Below are 21,441 nucleotides of genomic sequence, written 5' to 3'. Positions count from 1 at the left end.
GGATTTTCGTATTGGTTTATTGATATCTGATTTGATGTTACATTGTTGAGGTTATTATTATCTGAGTCCGATTTATGTTTAAGTTGTTGATATATGAGTTGAGTTATGTTGCTAGTTATTTACCATGCCAGGTAATTAAATTCGAACAGCATGATTTTTCTCTTTTATACATGGTAATTGCATGGAGTTAACCCTTTCTATTTGCTACTTGTTGTTTGGGCGCTTAACGCTATTAGGCGATGGAGATCCTTCCGCCGAGGCATAGCTACTCGAGTTGGAGATCGAGTTGTAAGCGGTGGAGTAGAGGTATGAGAAGCAGCTTTGCTTCTCTTCTTGTGGATTATGTTGGAGTCACTTTTACTTTATGAGAACTCTGTTATTAAAGTCTTGCTTCCGCCACTGTTAAAGTGCGCATGTTTATTCTGAACCTTACTTATGGTATTGTAAACTATTATTACTGTATATCGGGAAACAAGTTATCTAAATAAAGTTATGGTATGTTTCCAACCTTTTAGCCGAAGTGTTTAGTTGTTTTACAGAAAAAAAATTCCCTTGGTTTTTAGGGATTGCAGATTGGTCCTTAGACTTTGTTAGGTTACTAATGTGACTCCTCAGTTGAGAAATTGGGGTGTTACACTTACTCTTTTGGAGGACTGTACTTACATACTTATGACTGATTATGGTTTATACTTATTAGCCTGCGGGCATCACATTCAGTTACTTTCCATCACTCGAAGTTACTCGTGACGTTGACTTTTACTTACAGCGGGGAGCTGTATATATATTGTAAATTAGTTTATGTTTATCGCATTGGGTTGAGTCTTTATTTTGATAAGTCTTTTATTTAAAAGAAAACGAATAAAATACCTGTTTTTCCGCTTTATTTTATTTTTGAGTTACTAAAGTGACCCGTGAAAATCGGGGGGTTACATCCCTCCAATCCTCCTTCCTCTCATCAAAGACCTCCCGATTCCTAGCCTCCCACGTCGCGAACAACAAACTCTGAACCTCAGCCACCCCCTCCTCATCCAAGTCGTGAAGTAGCAGCTGCAAGAAAGCAGGGAAACGATGCTGTGAATCCACCCACACTCCCAGCCGAGAACCAAACCAGCTGGCCTTCATGACATCGCACCTCATCAGCAAATGATCAATAAACTCATCCTCCAACACGCAAATAGGATAGCTAGGATCCATATCCACCGCACGCTGGCGAAGGTTCTAGCGAACAATGACCGCTCCATGATAGAGCCTCCATGAGAGCTCCTTACATCTTGGAAGAGATGGAGCTGCCCAAATTTTTTTCCACATCCCTTCCTCCATTGTATCTAACGTTGAAGGGGAAACTACACCTTATTCATAAACCTGTTGCAAAAATAAATATCCTGTATTTTCACTATACACACCATCATTGGCCCCCATCCAAAACAAGCTATCATCCATTGGTGTTAAAGGGAGAAGGACAGCTAGTATTCTCTCAAAAGTTGTCGGATAAAAAGTCCTCTCAATCAAGGGCTTATTCCATACTCCTGAAGGTAGTAATAGATCAGCCACCATCTTAAGTCCAAGTTCCTCGACCACATCTTGACGGAAGTTGACCGGTGCTCCATTAGGGAACCATTTATCATCCCAAATACGATCCTTAGTGCCATTGCCCACACGCCAGCACCCACCTTGTTCAAACATCCTCTTACTTTTCGAAATGCTAGTCCAAGCGTAACTCGGTCTATAGCCTAGCTTTTCCCCAACAATGGACCCCTCTTTGAAAAATACACAACCTTATATACTCTTGCAAGCAAGGTTTCTAAGAGGTATAAATACGCCACCAATTTTTTGCCACCAGGGCCAAATTAAAATGTTTAAAATTCCTGAAGCCGAGTACCCCACTAAGTTTGGGCCGGCAAAGTTTATTCTAACTCATCCAATGTAAACCACGATGAGAGGCATCCCCTCCCCAAAAGAAACGAGCAATCATGCCTACTATCTCATCACAAAGGCCATCCGGCAACCTGAAAAAGGACATCGCATACGAAGGAAACGCCTGGGCCACAGATTTAATAAGCACCTCTCTACCTGCAAGAGACAAAGTCTTCTCTTTCCATCCTTTGAGTTTTTTCCACACACGTTCTTGGACAAATCTGAACACTTGGGTTTTAGCCTTAAGACCTAACAACTCTTTCGGCTCATGAAATCAATTCTCCGGCACATTGCGGCTCATAGAAAGCATGGACTTGTCCAAATCAATCATCTGCCCAGAAGCTCGTTCACAAGTCGCAAGAATGGTTTTGATACATTCCGCTTCCTGAACATTAGCCCGGGCAAAAAGAACGTTGTCGTCTACAAACAAAAGATGAGAAATCACTGGTGCTGATCTAGCAACTTTAATACCATGCAATAAAGAAGATGCCATAGATCTTTGAATCAAAGCAGAAAACACTTCACCACATAGAATAAATAATTAAGGAGACAAAGGATCTCCTTGCGCAAACCTCGATGGGGTGCGAAAGTCGGTTGCGGATTCCCATTTAACATAATTGAGGAATTAACAAAAGAAACACGATCCATAATCAGGTTTACCCATCAAGGGGGGAACGCAATACTACTTAAGATAGCTCTCAAGAAAGGTCATTCCACTCGGTCATAAGCCTTAGACATGTCAAGCTTTAGGGCCACCATCCCCTTTCTACCTGATATCCTCTTCTCCATATAATGGAAGCAATCATATGAAATTAAAGCGTTATCCGTGATCAGGCGACCCGGAACAAACACACTTTGGGATTCCCTAATTAAATCAGGCAGAATCAGTTTCATTCTATTTGCTAAAGTCTTAGTTATGATTTTGAAAATGACATTACAAAGACTTATTGGTCTAAACCGATTTGCAAAAATAACTTTCTTCACCTTTGGAATTATAACAAGAAGGGTTTGATTAATTATACATGGTTGTATTGTCCCCTGTAAGACCTGCAAGCATAAATCAGCGACCTCATCACCAACTATGTCCCAAAACTTCTGATAAAAGAGAACTGGGAAACCATCCAACCCCGGTGCTTTAGTTGGGTGCATCTGAAAGAGCGCTTCCTCCACCTCTTCCCTAGAAAAAGGAGCATTTAGAATACCGAGGTGAGTCTCTGTTACCCTTTTAGCCACTAGCGTAGCAACCTCCTCAATGTCTTAGGGATTCAATGAAGCGAATAAATCCCTAAAGTAGCCCGATAACACACGACTAATATCCACATCCCTCACGAAGGTCCGTCCCTCATCATCCTTTATTTCCTCTTTCAAGTTTCTCTTTCGCCTTTGATTCGCCTTTGTATGAAAAAAGCAAGTATTTCTATCTCCCTGTTTCAGCCAAGTTGCTCGAGATCTTTGGCTCCACATTATTTCATACTGCTCTAGAAGCTCATCCAGTTGCTTTTCCGCTTCTCTAGCCGCAGCCAGTATCTGCTCAGTCTGAACCTGTCTGTTTAAGTGCTGCAACGATGCCTTAGAATCCGCTATCTTTTTGGAAGATCGCCATACTTTGCTTTTCCCCAAGAGTCCAATGCTTGACCTTGGCCTTCAATTTTAATCATTAACGCCTCATTAACGCCTGATTTGAATCACACCAAGCTTCAACGCATAATCAATATGCTCCTCCACCGTATCCGGGAAGGTTCTTTTATTCGACCAAGTAAAGGTGTAGCATGAGGATTCTACCCTGTGAAGCCCACAATCAGAACAAGCTCGGTTCGCCACCTCTAGGTTACCCAAATCAGGAGGGGCACCCCCAAGCTTGTCCGATGGGGAAAGAATATCATTTAAGTCACCAATACATAACCAGGGAATGGCAGAAGGTGGTTTACACCTAGTAATGAACTCCCAGGTACGAAATTTGTGTTGCTTCTCTGGAAAACCATAAACCACTAACACCTGCATACACACAGAGGGGTGATCCGGATGGACCAAATTAAACAAAATATGATTAAGTGATGCATTAATAATAGTAACATCTACCTCTGATCGCCACAAGAGGCAAAGGCCCCCTGCTCGAGACCTCCCACGTCTAGCACATTGGACGGGGAAAATATTTCCATGACCACCAATGCCACGATGCGTGAGTACCTCAAAACAATATTTTTGCGTCTCTGTCGTTCCTTTGTTATGATTTTCTGCATTTTAGCTAATGTACTTTGTGTGCCAAGATGTGGGACAAGATGTTGTAACATCATGCTGTGACATTTGTCCCTAAGAACGTGTTGTGTGTTTGGCTGTCTTGTTCAAGAAGCTTTGGATTGATTTTGTGATAATCAAGTTAGGGTTATTCAACAAGCTTCTTTTGCGGCGCTCGAGGAATATATCAAGTGTAATCAAATCGCGTTCAGAGGATTTGATTTGAAGTTATTTGTGGAAGTTTTTGTCTGTTACTCAAATCTTATCTAGTAAGATTTGTTGCTGATTTATTGCTGATTTAAAAAGGAAAAACTTCCTGTTTGTGTATGGACTCTTTGATCTTTCAAGCCCATCGAAGACAAGGCTTGAAGGACTCCTACTTATGAAGACCCAAGACCTAGTTGCTGGGTGAGCTGCAAATGAGTGATTAAGGTTTTATTCTGAGTTCATACTTGTTGTTCTCTCAGCAGCTTTATGTTGTTGTTTTAGTTGAGAGTTGTTTGTGTTAGTTGTGTGATCTTGAGATCTATCTTTGCTCTTTGTTGTAAGAGATAAACCATTGTGGCAGTGATTGTGTGTGAGGAAGTGAGAGGGCTCGCATACTTGGGGGGAGGACTAAGTAATAAACCACGGGTAGAGATAGGTAGGAAATGCAGTGAATATGGGTTGTTCAGTTAAGACATTTTGTGCACTTGTTTCCCTATAATAGTGGATTATCTTTCTCGGGTGAAAACCCTCCAGACGTAGGTGATATTGCACCGAACTGGGTTACCAATCTCTTGTGTTTATTTTGTTATTTATGTTCAATAACGTGCATATCTGAACATTGTTATCTGTATTATGTTGTACAAGATGTCTTAGACATATGGTAGAACATCTGTCTTACGGTTGCCAGAATTTCAATTGGCATTAGAGCAGGCACCCTGTTCTATTTTGGGTGAGCTCTAGGGAACTACTATTTTGGTGATATGGACAACAACATGGATGTGGGTCGATTCAAAGGCCACAAATGCTTGATGGGACAAATTATGATTACTAGAAGGCACGCATGATTACTTTTCTTAGATCAATTGACAACAAGACCTGGAAATCAGTGCTCAATGGCTGGAAGCACCCTATGAAGGCTGATAAAGAAGGAACCTCTACTACTGTATTAAAACCTGAGGAAGACTGGAACAAAGAGGAAGAAGAAGAAGCTCTTGCAAATTCAAAAGCATTGAATGTTATTTTCAATGGTGTTGATAAAAACATGTTCAGACTGATCAATACCTGTAGTGTTTCTAAAGATGCTCAGGATATTCTTAAGGTTGCTCACGAGGGTACCACTAGAGTTTGTATGTCAAGGCCTCAACTGCTTACAACTCAGTTTCAAAACCTCAGAATGAAGGAGGATGAAACAATCTCTGATTTTCATATGCGTGTACGTGACATGGAAAATACATCTTTTGCTTTGGGAGAACAGATGTCTGAAGAGAAACTTGTTAGAAAAATCCTCAGGTCATGACCTAAAAAGTTTGACATGAAGGTCAAAGCTATTGAGGAAGCACATGATATTGGCAGTATTAAAGTGGATGAACTCATTGGGTCTCTCTGCAAACTTTTGAAATGTCTTTCAATTATAGGTCTGAAAAGAAGAGCAAGAGTATAGGTTTTATGTCCAATACTGAAGAAGGTGATCTAATTGGGAAGGACACTGATGAGAATCTGACAGAAGCTATTGTTATACTAGGGAGAAAATTCAACAAAGTCATGAGAAGATTTAATAGAAGAACTAGGCCAAACGTTGCTAACAAAAGGCCAGATACTATCAAGAACTCTGGATATCCTCGCAAAGGTAAGGAAGAAGATAGACCTAACAAGGCTAAAGGAGTTCAATGTCACGAATGTGAGGGTTATGGTCATATCAAGGCTGAATGTGCAACCTATCTAAAGAAACAAGGAAAAGGAATGGTAGCACCTTGGTCAGATGATGATGATTCAGAAGAGGAAGATGAGAGTCCAGTGTTGGGTCCGACAGTGAAATGAAATTCTGATAATGAGTCTAGTGACAAAGAGATCTCAGAGGAAGAACTTACTGAAACTTACAAGCTATTATTCAAGAAATGGCAAGAGGCTTGAGACTATGGTAAGATGCTGGAAAGAACTGTCAAAGGGCTTATAGATGATAAACAAAATCTTCTGGATATCCATGACAATCTTCAGGAGGAAATATCTGTGCTGAAATCTAGACTTGAAGGAATGGTAAAATCTGTACATATGTTGAACAATGGCACTGATATGTTTGATCAGATATTGGAGATAAGGAAGATAGCCAAGGACATGAAAGGTTTGGGATATGAGAGTGATACTACACCAGAAAAAAGCAAAAAGGTTACTCACAAGGTTGTTCATGCAGAAAGAAAAACTGAGTTCAAGATGTCAAACTGGATATTGAAACATGGTGTCAAACATGTGTATCCTCAAATACCTTACGTTTATTCTTAAGTTCATAAGCCAAAGAACACAAGCTAGAGATGTCATCATTGTGGTAGGTATGGACACATAAGACCTAATTGCTACAGGTTGTATGGATTTCCAAAAGGGAAGTCATTTCAGCCGAATACTCATGGTTCAAGTAGGAAAGAGTGGAAGCCTAAAAGTACCATGTCTGCACTTGTTGTGTATACCTGTCTGAGAGTGTCTTCAAGAGAGGATTAGTATTTGGACAGTGGATGTTCCAGACGCATGACTGGAGTGAAGAACTATCTTGATGGTATGAAACCACATTCCACCAGTTATGTTACCTTTGGTGATGGTGCTAAAGGAAAAATCAAGGGATCTGGCAAACTTGTCAGTAGTGGATCTCCTGAGTTGAATGATGTTTTACTAGTTGAAGCTCTAACAGCCAAACTGAAAAGCATAAGCCAGTTATGTGACTTGGATCTCGATGTTACTTTCAGTAAAACTGGGTGCAAAGTGACAAATGGAAATGGTGAAGTGGTAATGAGAGGTGCTAGGTCAAAGGACAATTGCTATATGTGGATCTCTTATTATAAGTCCATGTCTTCAAGATGCTTGATAACAGAGGAAGAGGAAGTCAAACTATGGCATCAAAAACTTGGGCATTTGAATCACAAAAGCTTGAAGAAGATCATCTCCAAAGAAGCTATCAGAGGATTAACCAAGTTGAAGATAGAAGAAGGGAGAGTATGTGGAGAATGCCAGATTGGAAAGCAAACTAAGGTTCCACACAAGAAGTTACAACATGTGGCTACTACCAGGGCATTGGAACTTCTCCATATGGATCTTATGGGACCAATGCAGGTAGAAAGCATTGGAGGAAGAAGGTATGCTTTAGTTTGTGTTGATGATTTTTCAAGATATACATGGATATGCTTTATTGCAGAAAAATCAGACACATTTCATGTGTTCAAAGAACTTAGCCAGCAAATCCAGAGGGAGAAAGGCTATGGCTTTGTAAGAATACGAAGTGATCATGGAAAGAAGTTTGAAAACAACAAGTTCTCAGACTACTAGTAAAGGCATCAATCATGAGTTCTCAGCTCCCATTACCCCTCAACAAAATGTAGTGGTTGAAAGGAAGAATAGAACCCTGCAAGAATCTGCAAGGGTAATGCTATACGCTAAGAAGCTTCCATATCATTTCTTGGCTGAAGCTATGAACACAGCTTGCTATATTCACAATCGTGTGACCATTAGATCTGGAACTACCTCTGCTCTCTATGAACTGTGGAAAGGAAGAAAGCCAACAGTCAAATACTTCCATGTCTTTGGTAGTAAATCTTATATTCTGGCTGGTCATGAACAGAGAAGAAAAATGGATCCAAAGAGTGATGAAAGCATCTTTCTAGGATACTCTACAGCTAGCAAAACTTACAGAGTGTACAACTCTCGTACTAAGACCCTGATGGAATCTATCAATGTTGTGGTTGATGATAACTTGGAGGACATAAATGCCATAGAGGAAGATGAAGATAACTCATTACCTCAGCCAATTGTTGATAGACCAAATATCTCAGACATACGGTCAAACAATGATTTGAAGAAGAGAATGAAAGCTTAACACCAGTGAATAAAGGACCTTCTATTAGAGTTCAGAAGATTCATCCTAAAGAAAACATTATAGGTGATCTTAATGAAGATGTTACTACTAGATCCAGAGAAGTCATTTCCAATGGTTGTTTTATCTCCAAAATTGAACATAAGAACATCAAGGAGGCTTTAACAGATGAGTATTGGATCAATGCTATGCAGGAGGAACTAGCTCAGTTCAAGAGAAATGAGATGTGGAATTTAGTTCCAAGACCAGATAGAGTAAATGTCATAGGTACCAAGTGGATTTTCAAGAACAAGTCTGATGAGAATGGTACTGTTACTAGGAACAAAGTCAGGTTGGTAGCTCAAGGATACACTCAGATTGAAGGGGTGGACTTTCATGAAACCTTTGCGCCAGTTGCGAGATTGGAATCAATCAGATTATTGTTGGGCGTTGCTTGCTTACTGAAGTTCAGACTCTATCAAATGGATGTGAAAAGTGCCTTCTTGAATGGATACTTGAATGAAGAAGTATATGTTGAACAACCAAAAGGTTTCATTGATCCAACCTTTGTAGAGTATGTATACAAGTTAAGGAAAGCCCTTTATGGGTTAAAGCAAGCAGCAAGAGCGTGGTATGAGAGACTCACTGAGTTTCTAACAAATAATGGATACAGCAAAGGTGGGATTGACAAGATCTTATTTGTGAAAAATAACAAGGGAAAACTGACGATTGCTCAATTATATGTTGATGACATTGTGTTTGGCATGATGTCAGACCAGATGGTAGATCATTTTGTCAATGAGATGAAATCAGAGTTTGAAATGAGTTTGGTGGGTGAACTGAACTACTTCTTGGGATTGCAAGTAAAGAAGATGGAAGATTCAATGTTTATCTCTCAAAGCAAGTATTCTAAGGAGTTAGTCAAGAAATTTGGCCTTGAAAGTGCTACTCATAAAAGAACCCCAGCAGTCACTCATATCAAACTGACCAAAGATGACAGTGGAGCTAATGTTGATCAAAGCTTATATAAAAGTATGATAGGGAGCCTCTTGTATCTCACTGCAAGTAGACCAAATATTGCCTTTGCAGTAGGGGTTTGTGCCAGGTATCAAACTGCACCTAAGGAGAGCCATCTTACTCCAGTAAAGAGAATCATCAAGTATATCAATGGAACCATTGACTATGGGATCTTTTATGCTCACAATACAAATTCAAGTCTGGTAGGATACTGTGATGCAGATTGGGAAGGAAATGCAGATGATAGAAAAAACACTTATGGAGGATGCTTCTTTTTGGGGAATAATTTAATATCTTGGTTTAGCGAGAAACATAACTCTGTCTCCTAATCAACCGCAGAAGCGGAATATATAGCTGCTGGAAGTGGATGTACTCAATTGCTGTGGATGAAGCAGATGTTGAAGGAATACAATGTCTTACAAGATGTTATGACATTTTACTGTGACAACTTGAGTGCTATCAATATTTCTAAGAATCCAATTCAACATAGAAAAACCAAGCATATTGACATTCGTCATCACTTCATCAAGGATTTAGTGGAAGAGAAAATTATTGCACTTGAGCCTGTGGAAACTGAATTGCAGTTGGCAGATATTTTTACAAAGGCATTGAATGCGGCTAAGTTTGAGAAGTTAAGAGGGAAATTAGGGATTTGTGTAAAAACTGACTTATAGAAGTTATTGACACATGTCAAGGGTAACAACTATATTTTCTTCTATTTAACCGCCCTTTCACATTTTTCGGAAGTCATCATCTCATACTTCCTTGATCTCGAAATTTCTAATTGTTCTCTCTCTTTCAATTGTCTAACCTCCAACGGTTTTTTTTTTTCAATTTCTCTCAAATTCTTCATCACCATGTCTTAAGAATCAGGAAAAAAGAATGTTGCGGGTCCCAAACATGTCACCAATGCTCAACGTGTCTAGTTTCTTGGGTTAAATCCATCATCATCCACACCCTTTAGGGTTACCCGCTCCACTGCATCAATTGCTTCTCCAGATCCCTCTGGTCCAGCAAAATGGACATGAAGTATGAGAATCAAGCATGTCGCTACCAAGAAGAGGAATGTTGAAGCCTCAGTTGTTCAGAACATCTCTGATGATTCCATACCAGATCCATATGTTGATGTTGTTCAAAAAAATGATGTTCCAGATGCTGAAGTGGATCATGTTGTCAATAATGTGCTGGAAACTCTTGCTGATGCTGCAACAACACCAGATGTTACACCAAATGTTGAACATTAGGAAGACTCCTTATCTGCTTCTGGTTCTGGAGAAAAGTCTCATGTTGCTGGTGATGAGAAGGAAGATGATACTGATGGAGAAAAGACTGACTCCGTCAGTGAGAAGACTCCATCTGTGGAGGTCCCTACAAAGGTGACTCCTGCACCATCTGCTAGGAAGGGCAAGGAGAAGAAAATTGTTGTTTTTGAAGATGAAGAATCTGATGATGAGGTCTTAATCAAGAAGATTTCTTTTTGTACAAGAAAAAAGGTTTCAAATGAAAAGAAGAAGAAAGAAGGGTCTTCTCATAAGACCCCCATGGACGTACAGAAGCTGGAGCCTCCACTGGAAGGAAAATGAAGCATGTTTCTGCCACTGACTCTAAGCCAGAAGTTGAACAAGATGTCTCAGACATCTCTACCATTGTCAGGAAGAGAGTCATGGGAAAGAGAGCTCCTTTGAATATTTCTGATGCTCCAATGGACAATGTGTCTTTCCACTCTGCAAAGTTTTCTCAGAGGTGGAAGTTTGTGTTTCAAAGGAGGATTTCTATAGAAAGAGAATTGAGTGAAGAGGTTTTGAGTTATAAGGAGATCACTGATCTTCTTGAACAGGCTGGCTTGATGAAGACTATCAAGGACCTTAGCAGATGTTATATCCAGTTGTGAAGACTATGAAGACTATCAAGGACCTCAGGGAGTTCATTGTGAACATCCCTTCTGATTGTGATGATGAAGACAGTGTTGAGTATGAGAAGCTGTTTGTGAGGGGAAGTGTGTCAACTTCTCTCCTGAAGTGATTAATGAGTTTTTTGGCAGAAGCCCTGATGCTATCATCGAGGGGGGGCCTGATCTGAATAGGCTTGCAAACACCCTCACTGGAAATCTGGTTAAGAAGTTGCCCAAGAAAGGATTGCTTCCATCTGGAAAGCTTACATCAAAGTATGCTTTTAGAGTGACTCCTCAGTTGGCCAAGATGATGTTCTTGATTGGAACAAGAGGTAAATTTGATTTTGGAAATCATGTTTTTGAGAAGACTATCAAGCATGCAGGATATTTGGCTGTGAAGCTGCCTATTTTATTTCCTTGTCTTTTGTCTGAATTGATTGTGCATCAACATCCTGATATTGTGAGGGCTAATCAGCCTCAAGGTAAGAAGCCTCTGCCCCTCAATTTTGATTACCGTTTGTTTGTTCGGACACATGTTCCAGACATTATGTTGTTTGTTGAAAAGGGAACTTCCAGTGTTAGTGGCACTAAGGCACCTGGGCCACGCAAGGAGGATATTGTGGTTGAGTTGCAGGAGATTTCCAAGACCTTGCAAGACACCATTCAGGCATGCAAAGTAAGGAAGCATAATGTGGATCAACTCATCAAGGCTCTCACTAATGTCCCTGCTGCAGAAGCAGAAGAGGTTGAAGAGGATGAGGATGTTGAAGGTGGAGAAGAGGAAGCTCAATATGAAACTGTTGAAGAAGAAGAAAAAGAGCCTGGAGAAGAAGAAGATGTGAATGGCTCTGCCAATTATGCAACTCATAGTGCATCACTTCGATTTTTGTCTTTGGATGTATTTGCTGAAGCCTGCTGGCTCTGTGACTTTTATTCCCATGGTCTATACTAATTATGACACTGGTTTATGTGCACTTTGGATGACTACAATGGGCATCTATGGTAAGGTGTGTATATATCATTGTTGATTGCATATCTGAACATTGTTATCTGTATTATGTTGTACAAGATGTCTTAGACATCTTGTATAACATATGTCCTACGGTTGCCAGAATTTCAGTCTCCATCAGAAACACGACATCGGGAACTTCAGAATGGATACGCCTACGCAAAGCGCGCACTGCCCCTAGGTTCCCATGCCCGCGGTTGTTCCATGATAAAGTCCTCATTGAGGTGGGCGGGGCTGCACCGCAGCCGCCGCCTAGCCCAATCCATTATCAGAGTTAAGTTTCTTCAGTGGGCGTGAGACCCTAGTACGACCCATGCCAATTGGAGATGAAGAAAGGTTTGGACGCTTCTTATGGTACTTATCTGCCAAGTCTCCATAGTTAGTTTTCTCAATATTGATGCTTCCTGCTCTTAGGAACAAAGGTCCCTTTTTTTGGTTATTATTAAGGAATTCACCATACTCAACTTCATCTGTTTAATGCGCCACCTCATCCTTCTCTTTTTCTTTGTTACGTGTATTACCCTCCTCCTGTACTCTTTTCTTCTTTTCCTCAGCATCCTCCCCAACCCCGTGTTCATTCCTACATGTTGTTATTAAGAATAAATGTAATTTATGTTTTGACATTTTGTGTCTGCTGTAATTATTCCATTCCTAATACTCCCTTGTATCCCTTGTATCCCACTGATTGTGGATCACAGCTATCAAGCCCTAGAAATAGGTTTTCCATTCTTTTGTACACATCTATTGCATTATATATATCCTCTTGGTCAATGAATAAAATATCAGAAAACATTCACACCATTCTTGAACAGATATATTGTTTCTTTTGTTCTGCTATCTTCTTAAGATGGCATCAGAGCAAGATCTAGAAACCTCATCAGACAGTGATCACACACCACCAAAAGCATCTCGTTCCAAACAATCCAAAAGCAACAACTCTGGTATGGATCCTTCAAACCCATACTATGTTCATCATTCTGATCACCCTGGTCACATGCTTGTTCCAACAAGGTTGAACGGCAGCAATTATCCAGAATGGAGTAAATCCATGATCCATGCCCTCACAGCCAAAAACAAAATCGGTTTTATTGATGGATCGATTCAGCCACCTTCCACAAAAGACCATCCTGCAGATTATGCTCTCTGGAATCAATGCAACAGCATGATTTTATCATGGCTCACTCATTAAGTAGAACCAAATTTAGCCAAAAGGGTTGTTCATGCTAAAACAGCCCATCAAGTTTGGGAGGACTTCAAAGATCAATTTTCACAGAAAAATGCTCCAGCAATATATCAAATTCAAAAGTCATTAGCATCTCTCTCTCAAGGAACCATGGGAGTCTCAACTTACTTCTCAAAACTCAAAGACCTATGGGATGAATTGGAGACATATCGAACTTTGCCCACTTGCAACCAGATGAAAGCACATATTGAACAAATGGAAGAAGATCGACTGATGCAGTTTCTCATGGGCCTAAACAACACCTACAACACTGTTCACTCTAACATTCTTATGATGTCACCACTGCCCAATGTACGTCAAGCTTATTCACTGGTCATTCAAGATGAAACACAACGTCAAATGTCTTCAGATTCAATTGAGAATTTCTCCATTGCTGCTGCAGCCCAAAGCCACCCAAACAACTCCTTAAGTAAGTCCAAAGACAAGCATTGTGAGCATTGCAATAGAGAAGGCCACACTGTTGTTACTTTGTTGTCTTGCATTTTGTCAAAAACAACCGGATGTCGAAGCTGATGCCGTGGCATCTGCCTTTGTGATACTAGGACATCAGTCCTCTGTTTGGAACGTTACTTGTGGGCCCTTGTAGATTTTATAAAGATATATTTTCGTAGTTACTTGAGGAACAAGTAGCTGTACCGGAAGAGTTTGATTTGTGGGTTGTTATTTGTTGAAACAATCTTTGATAAAAGATTGAGTTTCTATCTTCACGTTTGAATTTTGCAACAATATCTTGGAGATTCAGTTTTGATTTGTTGCTGCAATCTGTTACTTCAGCCAAGCAAACCCTATTGCCCAAGCCACCGCTGCTGAAGACTATAAAAGAACAAAGACCTAAAGCTAAAAGAGCACCGAAGCTAATAGAGAGATCAAGTGTTTTAGGATTGTTATTATTCTTTGTTCTTTGTTGCTTGTGATCATACCTTGCTCACTGATTCTATAAAGCAAGGTTATGATCTGTGTTGGTTGCATCTGCAAACTCTGATTGTTGATTGTTTTTTACCAATCACTGTGGCAGTGATTGAGAGAAAGTGAAAGGGGCTCTCATACTTAGGTTGAGGTTCTAAGTAGAAATACACTGGGTAGATTAGGAAGTGAACTATGAACTGTTTTGTTCATGAGTGTCTGTAATTCCTGAATCTTGAGATAGTGGATTTCCTTTCTTTGGGTGAAAACCCTCCAGACGTAGGTGAAGTTTTTCACTGAACTGGGTTACCAATTCTTGTGTCTTGTTTACTTGTGTTTTTGTTTATTGTTGTTACTGTTAGTCAATTGTTGAACCTGTTGTCCCAACATCGTGTAGGACATTTGTCCTGTGAGAGAACCAGAATTTCACACACAATTGAAACTTATCGAACTCTTAAATTTCATTGCAACTTCTGTAATAAGAGAGGACACACAGAGGATAGGTGCAAGTTTAAAAATGGTACATGGGGTCTAGCAACACAGGAATCCAAGGCTACAAACAAAATCAATCACAACGGCAACATGGACCTCATGGATCTGCCCCCAAATCATCCTCTAATGCTAACATAACATAATCTTCACAATCTGTACATGGATTTTCTACAGAGAAAGTTCAACAACTTGCTCAAGACTTATCTATGTTGTCTTCAAACCATGCATCTGGTAACGATAATTCCTATGCAAATGCAGCAGGTTTGTCCCTTCTTTCTAATGTTTCAATTAATTCTAATATGACTAAACCTTGGATTTTGGATAGCGGAGCTACTGATCATATCACTCGTGATTCCACACTATTTACTCCAACAAAATCTCCATCAATACCGGTTGTCAATTTACCTACAGGGACTTCTGCCCCAGTTACATCTATTGGGGCCATACCATTCAACTTAGATATCACCTTGAATAATGTTTTATATGTTCCTTATTTTCATGTGAACTTGATGTCTGTGAGTAAACTCACCAATGCTCTAAATTGCTGCGTCAGTTTACTCCCTACCTTCTATGTCTTACAGGACTTGGCTACGGGGAAGATGATTGGCTCGGGTAAACAACATAGAGGTCTCTATTACATGTCCCCGTTACCAAAGACATCAGCCTCTCACCAAGTTTCTCAACCCTCAAATTTATGGCATATGCGTCTTGGACATCCTTCCCTGTCACTTTTTAAATTAGTTTCTCCTTTATTGCCTTCCAATAATCTACCTTTTGATGATAATTGTAACATTTTCCCCATGGCTAAACAAACTAGACTTCCTTTTACTCCAAGTTCTATATCAACTCGTGCCTCTTTTGATTTGTTGCATTGTGACATATGGGGGCCTTACAAGGTTCCAACACATTCAGGAGCACGCTTCTTCCTTACCATTGTTGACGATTTTACTAGATGCACATGGGTATTCCTTATGAAATATAATTCTGAAACTCAAAACATTTTACAATCTTTTATTAACTTTGCTCATACTCAATTTCAAGCATTTGTTAAAGCTATTAGAGTGGACAATGGTTCAGAGTTTTTGTCCATGAGAAATTTCTTCCAATCTCATGGGATCGAACATCAACGTACTTGTGTTTACACACCACAACAAACTGGTGTTGTTGAGCGCAAGCATCGCCATATTTTAAATGTGTCTCGTGCATTACTTTTTCAATCAAAACTACCTCTTAAATTTTGGGGTGAGTGTGTTTTAACAGCTGTCCGTCTTATAAATCGTTTACCATCACCATTATTATCTAAAAAATCACAGTTTGAGTTACTTTACAACCGTCCCCCGTCTCTTGATCACTTGAAAGTTTTTGGTTGCTTATGTTATGCAACTAATGTTCATCCTACTCAGAAGTTTGATCCTCGTGCCAAGCATTGCATCTTTGTTTGATATCCTATAGGTCAAAAAGGTTACAAAGTTTATGATCTAGAAACTGAGAGTTTTTTTGTTAGCCGAGATGTCAAATTTTGTGAAACATATTTTCCTTCAATTCCAACATCCACAAATCTCAACCCCGTGTTACCACATTCTGCCTTTGACATCACAGATTGCTGGCCCATTACAACCACCTAACCCTATCAACCTCAACCGAACAAGCCTCATGAATCACAAGAGTCTACCTCTCTCCCACATTCATCTCCTAGATCTGAGAATTCTCAAACTCCTACCACCCTTCTGCACCTTCACCTCTAATTGAAACTGAAACTGAAACACCAATTCCTATTAGTTCAGATTCTCCAACTCCTAACAGTTCAGATGTTTCACCTCCTTCCATTCCCCCAATAAGGCGGTCCCTTTGCCATAAACAACCTCTAGCGTGGCATAATGACTACATGTTGTTAGCTCAAGCCAATCAACCTGCCTCCAAGCCAAGTCATGAATCAGGTACAAGATACCCCCTTTCCCATTATCTCTCATACTCGCGCCTCTCTTCTACACATTGTGTTTTTCTAGCTAACATTGCAGGTCATACAGAGCCCAAATCATATGATCAAGCTGTCCTTGATCCACATTGGCAAGAATCAATGAAAGTACAATTAGAAGCACACGAGCAGAATAACACATGGACTATGGATCCTCTTCCTTCTGGTCATAAGCCCATTGGTTGTAAATGGGTATACAAAATCAAATATAAATTTGATGGCACCATTGAGCGTTATAAAGCGTGTCTCGTTGCCAAGGGATACACCTTAGTTGAAGGCGTTGGCTATCAAGAAACATTTTCTCCTACGGCGAAACTCACTACTCTACGTTGCCTTCTTACTGTTGCTGCTGCCCGCAATTGGTTCATACACCAACTCGATGTACAAAATGCATTTCTTCATGGTGACTTGCAAGAGGTAGTCTATATGAAGCCTCCACCTGGCCTTCACCGACAGGGGGAGAACATTGTATGTCGGCTCAACAAGTCACTTTATGGACTCATACAAGCATCGAGGAATTGGTTTTCCACATTTACAAACACCATTCAGAAGGCTGGTTATCAACAATCAAAGGCGGACTACTCTCTTTTCACCAAATCTCAAGGTACTTCACTTACTGTTGTCCTTATTTAAGTTGATGATATTCTTCTTACAGGAAATGATCTTCAAGAAATGAAGCGTCTCAAAGATTTTCTTCTCAAACGCCATATCAAAGACCTTGGAGATTTGAAATATTTCTTGGGCATTGAGTTCTCTCGTTCCAGAAAAGGTATTTTCATGTCTCAAAGAAAATATGCTCTTGACATTTTGCAAGATTCAGGACTACTCGGTGCACGTCCAGACAAGTCTCCAATGGAACAAAATTTAAAGCTCACTCCCACTGATGGAATCTTACTGAATGATCCAACTAAATATAGAAGACTTGTTGGAAGACTAATTTATCTTACTGTCACAAGGCCTGATATTTCCTACTCTGTTCGAACTCTAAATCAATTCATGCACGAACCACGAAAGCCTCATTGGGACGCTGCCTTGAGAATCCTTAGATACATAAAAGGCACGCCTGGCAAAGGCTTATTGTTTCCATCCAATAACAATCTAGCTTTGAAAGCCTTTTGTGATTCAGATTGGGGTGGATGTCGTGCTACAAGAAGGTCTGTCACTCGGTACTGCATCTTTCTTGGAGATTCTATTGTTTCATGGAAATCAAAGAAGCAAGCCAATGTCTCTAGATCTTCAGCAGAAGCCGAATACCGAGCTATGGCTAACACATGTTTAGAGCTGACTTGGCTGCACTATATATTACAGGACTTGAAAAGCATACAAACTACCCCTACACCCTTATTCTGTGACAATAAAGCTGCTTTATACATTGCAGCAAATCTCGTTTTTCATGAGCGTACAAAACACATTGAAATAGATTGTTGTAAGGCCCGAGTTTTTAAGTTTATGCTAAGTGAATAAACTTCTTATTCACGATTAGGGTTGATGTAATGTGAAGGGAAACCTGAACGAAAGTTTATTAAATGAAATATATTTATGAAGGAGAAAGTTCAGGAAAAGTTCAAGGATTGCATTATGATCGATAAAAGTTATAGCACGAACGTTTTACGCTTAAACCTAGGTCAGAAACCCTAGTATATAGCTAATTTTCACTTTTAGGCACGATGGCAGATAATTCCAAAAATCTTCAGAGAAATGTTAGAACTTCTCTTTTTCCATATATCACAACCGTTTCGAGGCGAAACTCTAGGATCTACGAACGTCCGATTCCAATCATCGGAAGTTTGCCGAAACCGAATCCCTGGTATTTCAAAACCCTAGAATTTCTCGACAATGAAGACTTTATCTATTCAGAGCTTCAAATGAATATTCTACACGCGTACACCCATTTCTCTTGATGATTTCAATCTTTCTTCCGAAGGAAGTTTTCTATTCCGACATTCGATGCAAAAAGCAACTTATCGGGTAAAATAGTTTTATACCGACTATGCTTTAGTTGCCAAAAATACAAAGAGACCTCATCTTAGTTTTGGAATTCTTTCGCCAAAACATATCTATTAATTCACGGAGAATGACGCCGGAAAAATCAGATTCGCGAAACTTTCATTTTCCCGCGAATTTCCAACCTTTATATATAGCCAAGAAAGGAAGAAAAACTCAAATTTTCCTCCATTTTTCTCTCCAAGGCCGCGAGCTTCAACAAGGAAGAAGGAAGAAGAGTTTTCTTCATTACTTGCTTGATCGTTGATCCGTTAGTCGCTGCTTCAAGGTTTCGAGGTATAGTCGCTAATCCTTACCTCTGATCGTTTTTTCCATAGCTTTTCTGTAGGCTTTTCTGAGCTGGTAGTTTATGGGTTTTTGCAAAACTATCCTGAATCTTTCATTTCTGATTCTAAACCTCTTCCTTATGCGCCTAAGATCACTTCTGCCGGGTTAGATTTTCCGTTATGTCGCCGGAATTCCGCCGGAATCAATTTTAGCCTTAAATACCCATTTTTGGAGTTTTTGGAGTAAAGCTTCAACCTTTAGGCTAAAAACTATCGCCTTAGCTTAGTGCTAGTAGGATTAGTTGTCATAAACGTCGTTGGTGACGTCCCTGCAAAATTTTATTTTTGGGATTTCAGTTTTGAAAATCCTAAGTTAAAAATCATGACCAAAATACCCCTGCGACAGTTTTTGATCCGATAATTTTTCCGAGTTCAGAATACCCTTAGTTACGGCTTATGAAAGCATAGGAACCAAGTTTGATCGAAGAAAAACCGAACCTTACAATTACCAAAAGTGGCCGTGAGCTATTAAAGGGGGAGGAGGAAATTTCATTTTCCGAAAACTTGTCTTTCGCGCTAGTTTATCGTACCTTAGGGTATAGATTACTTCGAGTAACCTTAGTAAGTATCGATAGCTTAGTTTCCGATAGATTCTGATAGTATTCTGTGATTTTATTGTAAAGGTGCTTTTGAGGATTTCCCCGAGGACCAACACTTTGAGAGCGAGGAAGCACTAGTTGATCATTCTGGAGAACTTTCAGGTGAGGGCTTCTCACTGAATCTCTAGTTAATGCTTAGGGTCGATGTTTCGACATTGTTTACTGTTTATGCACTGGAATTGTGTGTGATTGGAAAATGTTTTCTGAGGCTTCGGCTGACAATGTAGATGATTCATCTACTGAATGTTTTTGAGATTGTCTTACATGCTATGTGCTATGTGGGTAATCTAGGATGTGTGGTGCATGCTTTATATGCTAAGTGCTAAGTGTTTATGATGCGATTTATTGATATATGACATGTTGTTGATTATGATGATTTAAATATGCTCTGTACTGGAATCTGAGATTCTGAATGGTGAGAATAGCGGGCAGGTCATGCCGATTTTATTTTGAGAGTTTTGAGAAAGTTTGATAGGACGAACGAGGTTCGGGCCTTAAAATGGGAGCGACTTGGGATTGGGAGATCCTGAAAATGTATAAGACTTGCGATAAGACAAAATGGAATCTATTTTATAAAGAAAACTCATAAGACCTTAAATAACCTCTAAATCTTTAAGTAATGATAACAACCTCGAAGGCAGGCATTGGAAGTCAAATCATAGTTTTGGAAAAACGAGGAGTGTCGTCGGATCCAAGTGTTGAGTTTGTTGTTGTGCTGTTGGAGCAGCGTTTGTTGTTGTGCTGTTGGAGCAGCGTTTGTTGTTGTGCTGTTGGAGCAGCGTTTGTTATTGTGCTGTTGGAGCAGCGTTTGTTGTGGTACTGTTGGAGCAGCTATGTGTCGTTATGAAGTGTGTCTTTTGGTCGCAGAATCGACTTTACCTTAGGGTAAGCTTTTAGAGACTTTAACTTCCCTAGAACACGTGGCGACGTGTCGAGTGAGGACGGAGACGTTGTTTGACTAATCATTTTGCATACATGCAACATTAATGAGGTATTAACACAGGACGTACTCTGGACCTCGTCGGTTTCCAAAATGGTCATAAGACCCGGAATGCCGTGAAAGAGCGTTTATAGACGTCTCTTGTAGCAGACCGAAATGGCAGACCTACGGGTTTACTGCTGATCTGGCTACCTTTGTGTGGTGTAAGAGGCACGCGGGCCGAAATGGTTCCACCGTGGCTGGTGTTAGGGCTGATCCGTTTGATGTCCATCCCTTTCCGGAATGCATGTGGTTAACTGGGTTAACCTGCATATCATTTCATGCAACATGCATACTGACTTAGTGATGAGTGTGTTTGATACTTGTTAATTCTATTTGAGGCATGTTAACTGTGATTTATCGTCGTTTATATTCATCATGAGATATGCAACCCTAGGATGTTATCCCTAGCTAAAAGCCTAAGTGGCTATCCTATTATCTGTATCTATCCTTGCTATTATTTACATAATTCTTTGGAGTTGACCCTCGCGTCTTCTGTGTGTGCTTTGGCGAACAAACGCCCTTTGTCAGATGTCTTTGGCGGACTAGTTCACGACGATTCACCCTTCGGGGGAAACTAGAGTTGGGATGCTGGAACAGGAGCGCATCGCGATAGCGAGCGGAGGACGGAGGATGTACCTAGACTTAGTCGTTCTGGATTCAGATTCGGACGACGATCACGCTAGCATGTAGGATTGAGTGTTAGTGTGAGCTCCTCGAGATGGGATTAGTGTAGGAGTAGAGTCTTAGCTCTGAACATCATTTGTTTCATTCGGGACAGGGTAGATCCGCCTATAGCTTTTTGTGTGGTTTCC

The 21,441-nt window shown here is 40.1% G+C and overlaps 1 protein-coding gene across 1 annotated transcript; it reads left to right on the top strand.

The window, feature by feature from the left end:
- Positions 1-11,101: 11,101 nt before the first annotated feature.
- Positions 11,102-12,048, top strand: LOC130735956 (uncharacterized). The gene is made up of 2 exons (XM_057587824.1): positions 11,102-11,187; positions 11,247-12,048. The coding sequence occupies exons 1-2, from the start codon at positions 11,102-11,104 to the stop codon at positions 12,046-12,048; spliced, it is 888 nt and encodes a 295-aa protein (XP_057443807.1).
- Positions 12,049-21,441: the final 9,393 nt, after the last annotated feature.

This window comes from Lotus japonicus, chromosome 2 (genome assembly GCF_012489685.1).
Source record: "Lotus japonicus ecotype B-129 chromosome 2, LjGifu_v1.2".
In the NCBI taxonomy this organism is placed as follows: Eukaryota; Viridiplantae; Streptophyta; class Magnoliopsida; order Fabales; family Fabaceae; genus Lotus; species Lotus japonicus.
This window is presented reverse-complemented; position numbering and strand designations above follow the sequence as displayed.

Excerpts from the sequence above, each read along its gene's own strand:
- LOC130735956 (XM_057587824.1), top strand. The coding sequence starts at position 11,102 with ATGAAGACTATCAAGGACCTCAGGGAGTTCATTGTGAACATCCCTTCT. Across the intron at positions 11,188-11,246 it reads AGTGTTGAGTATGAGAAGCT|AAGCCCTGATGCTATCATCG; the intron begins GTTTGTGAGGGG and ends GTTTTTTGGCAG.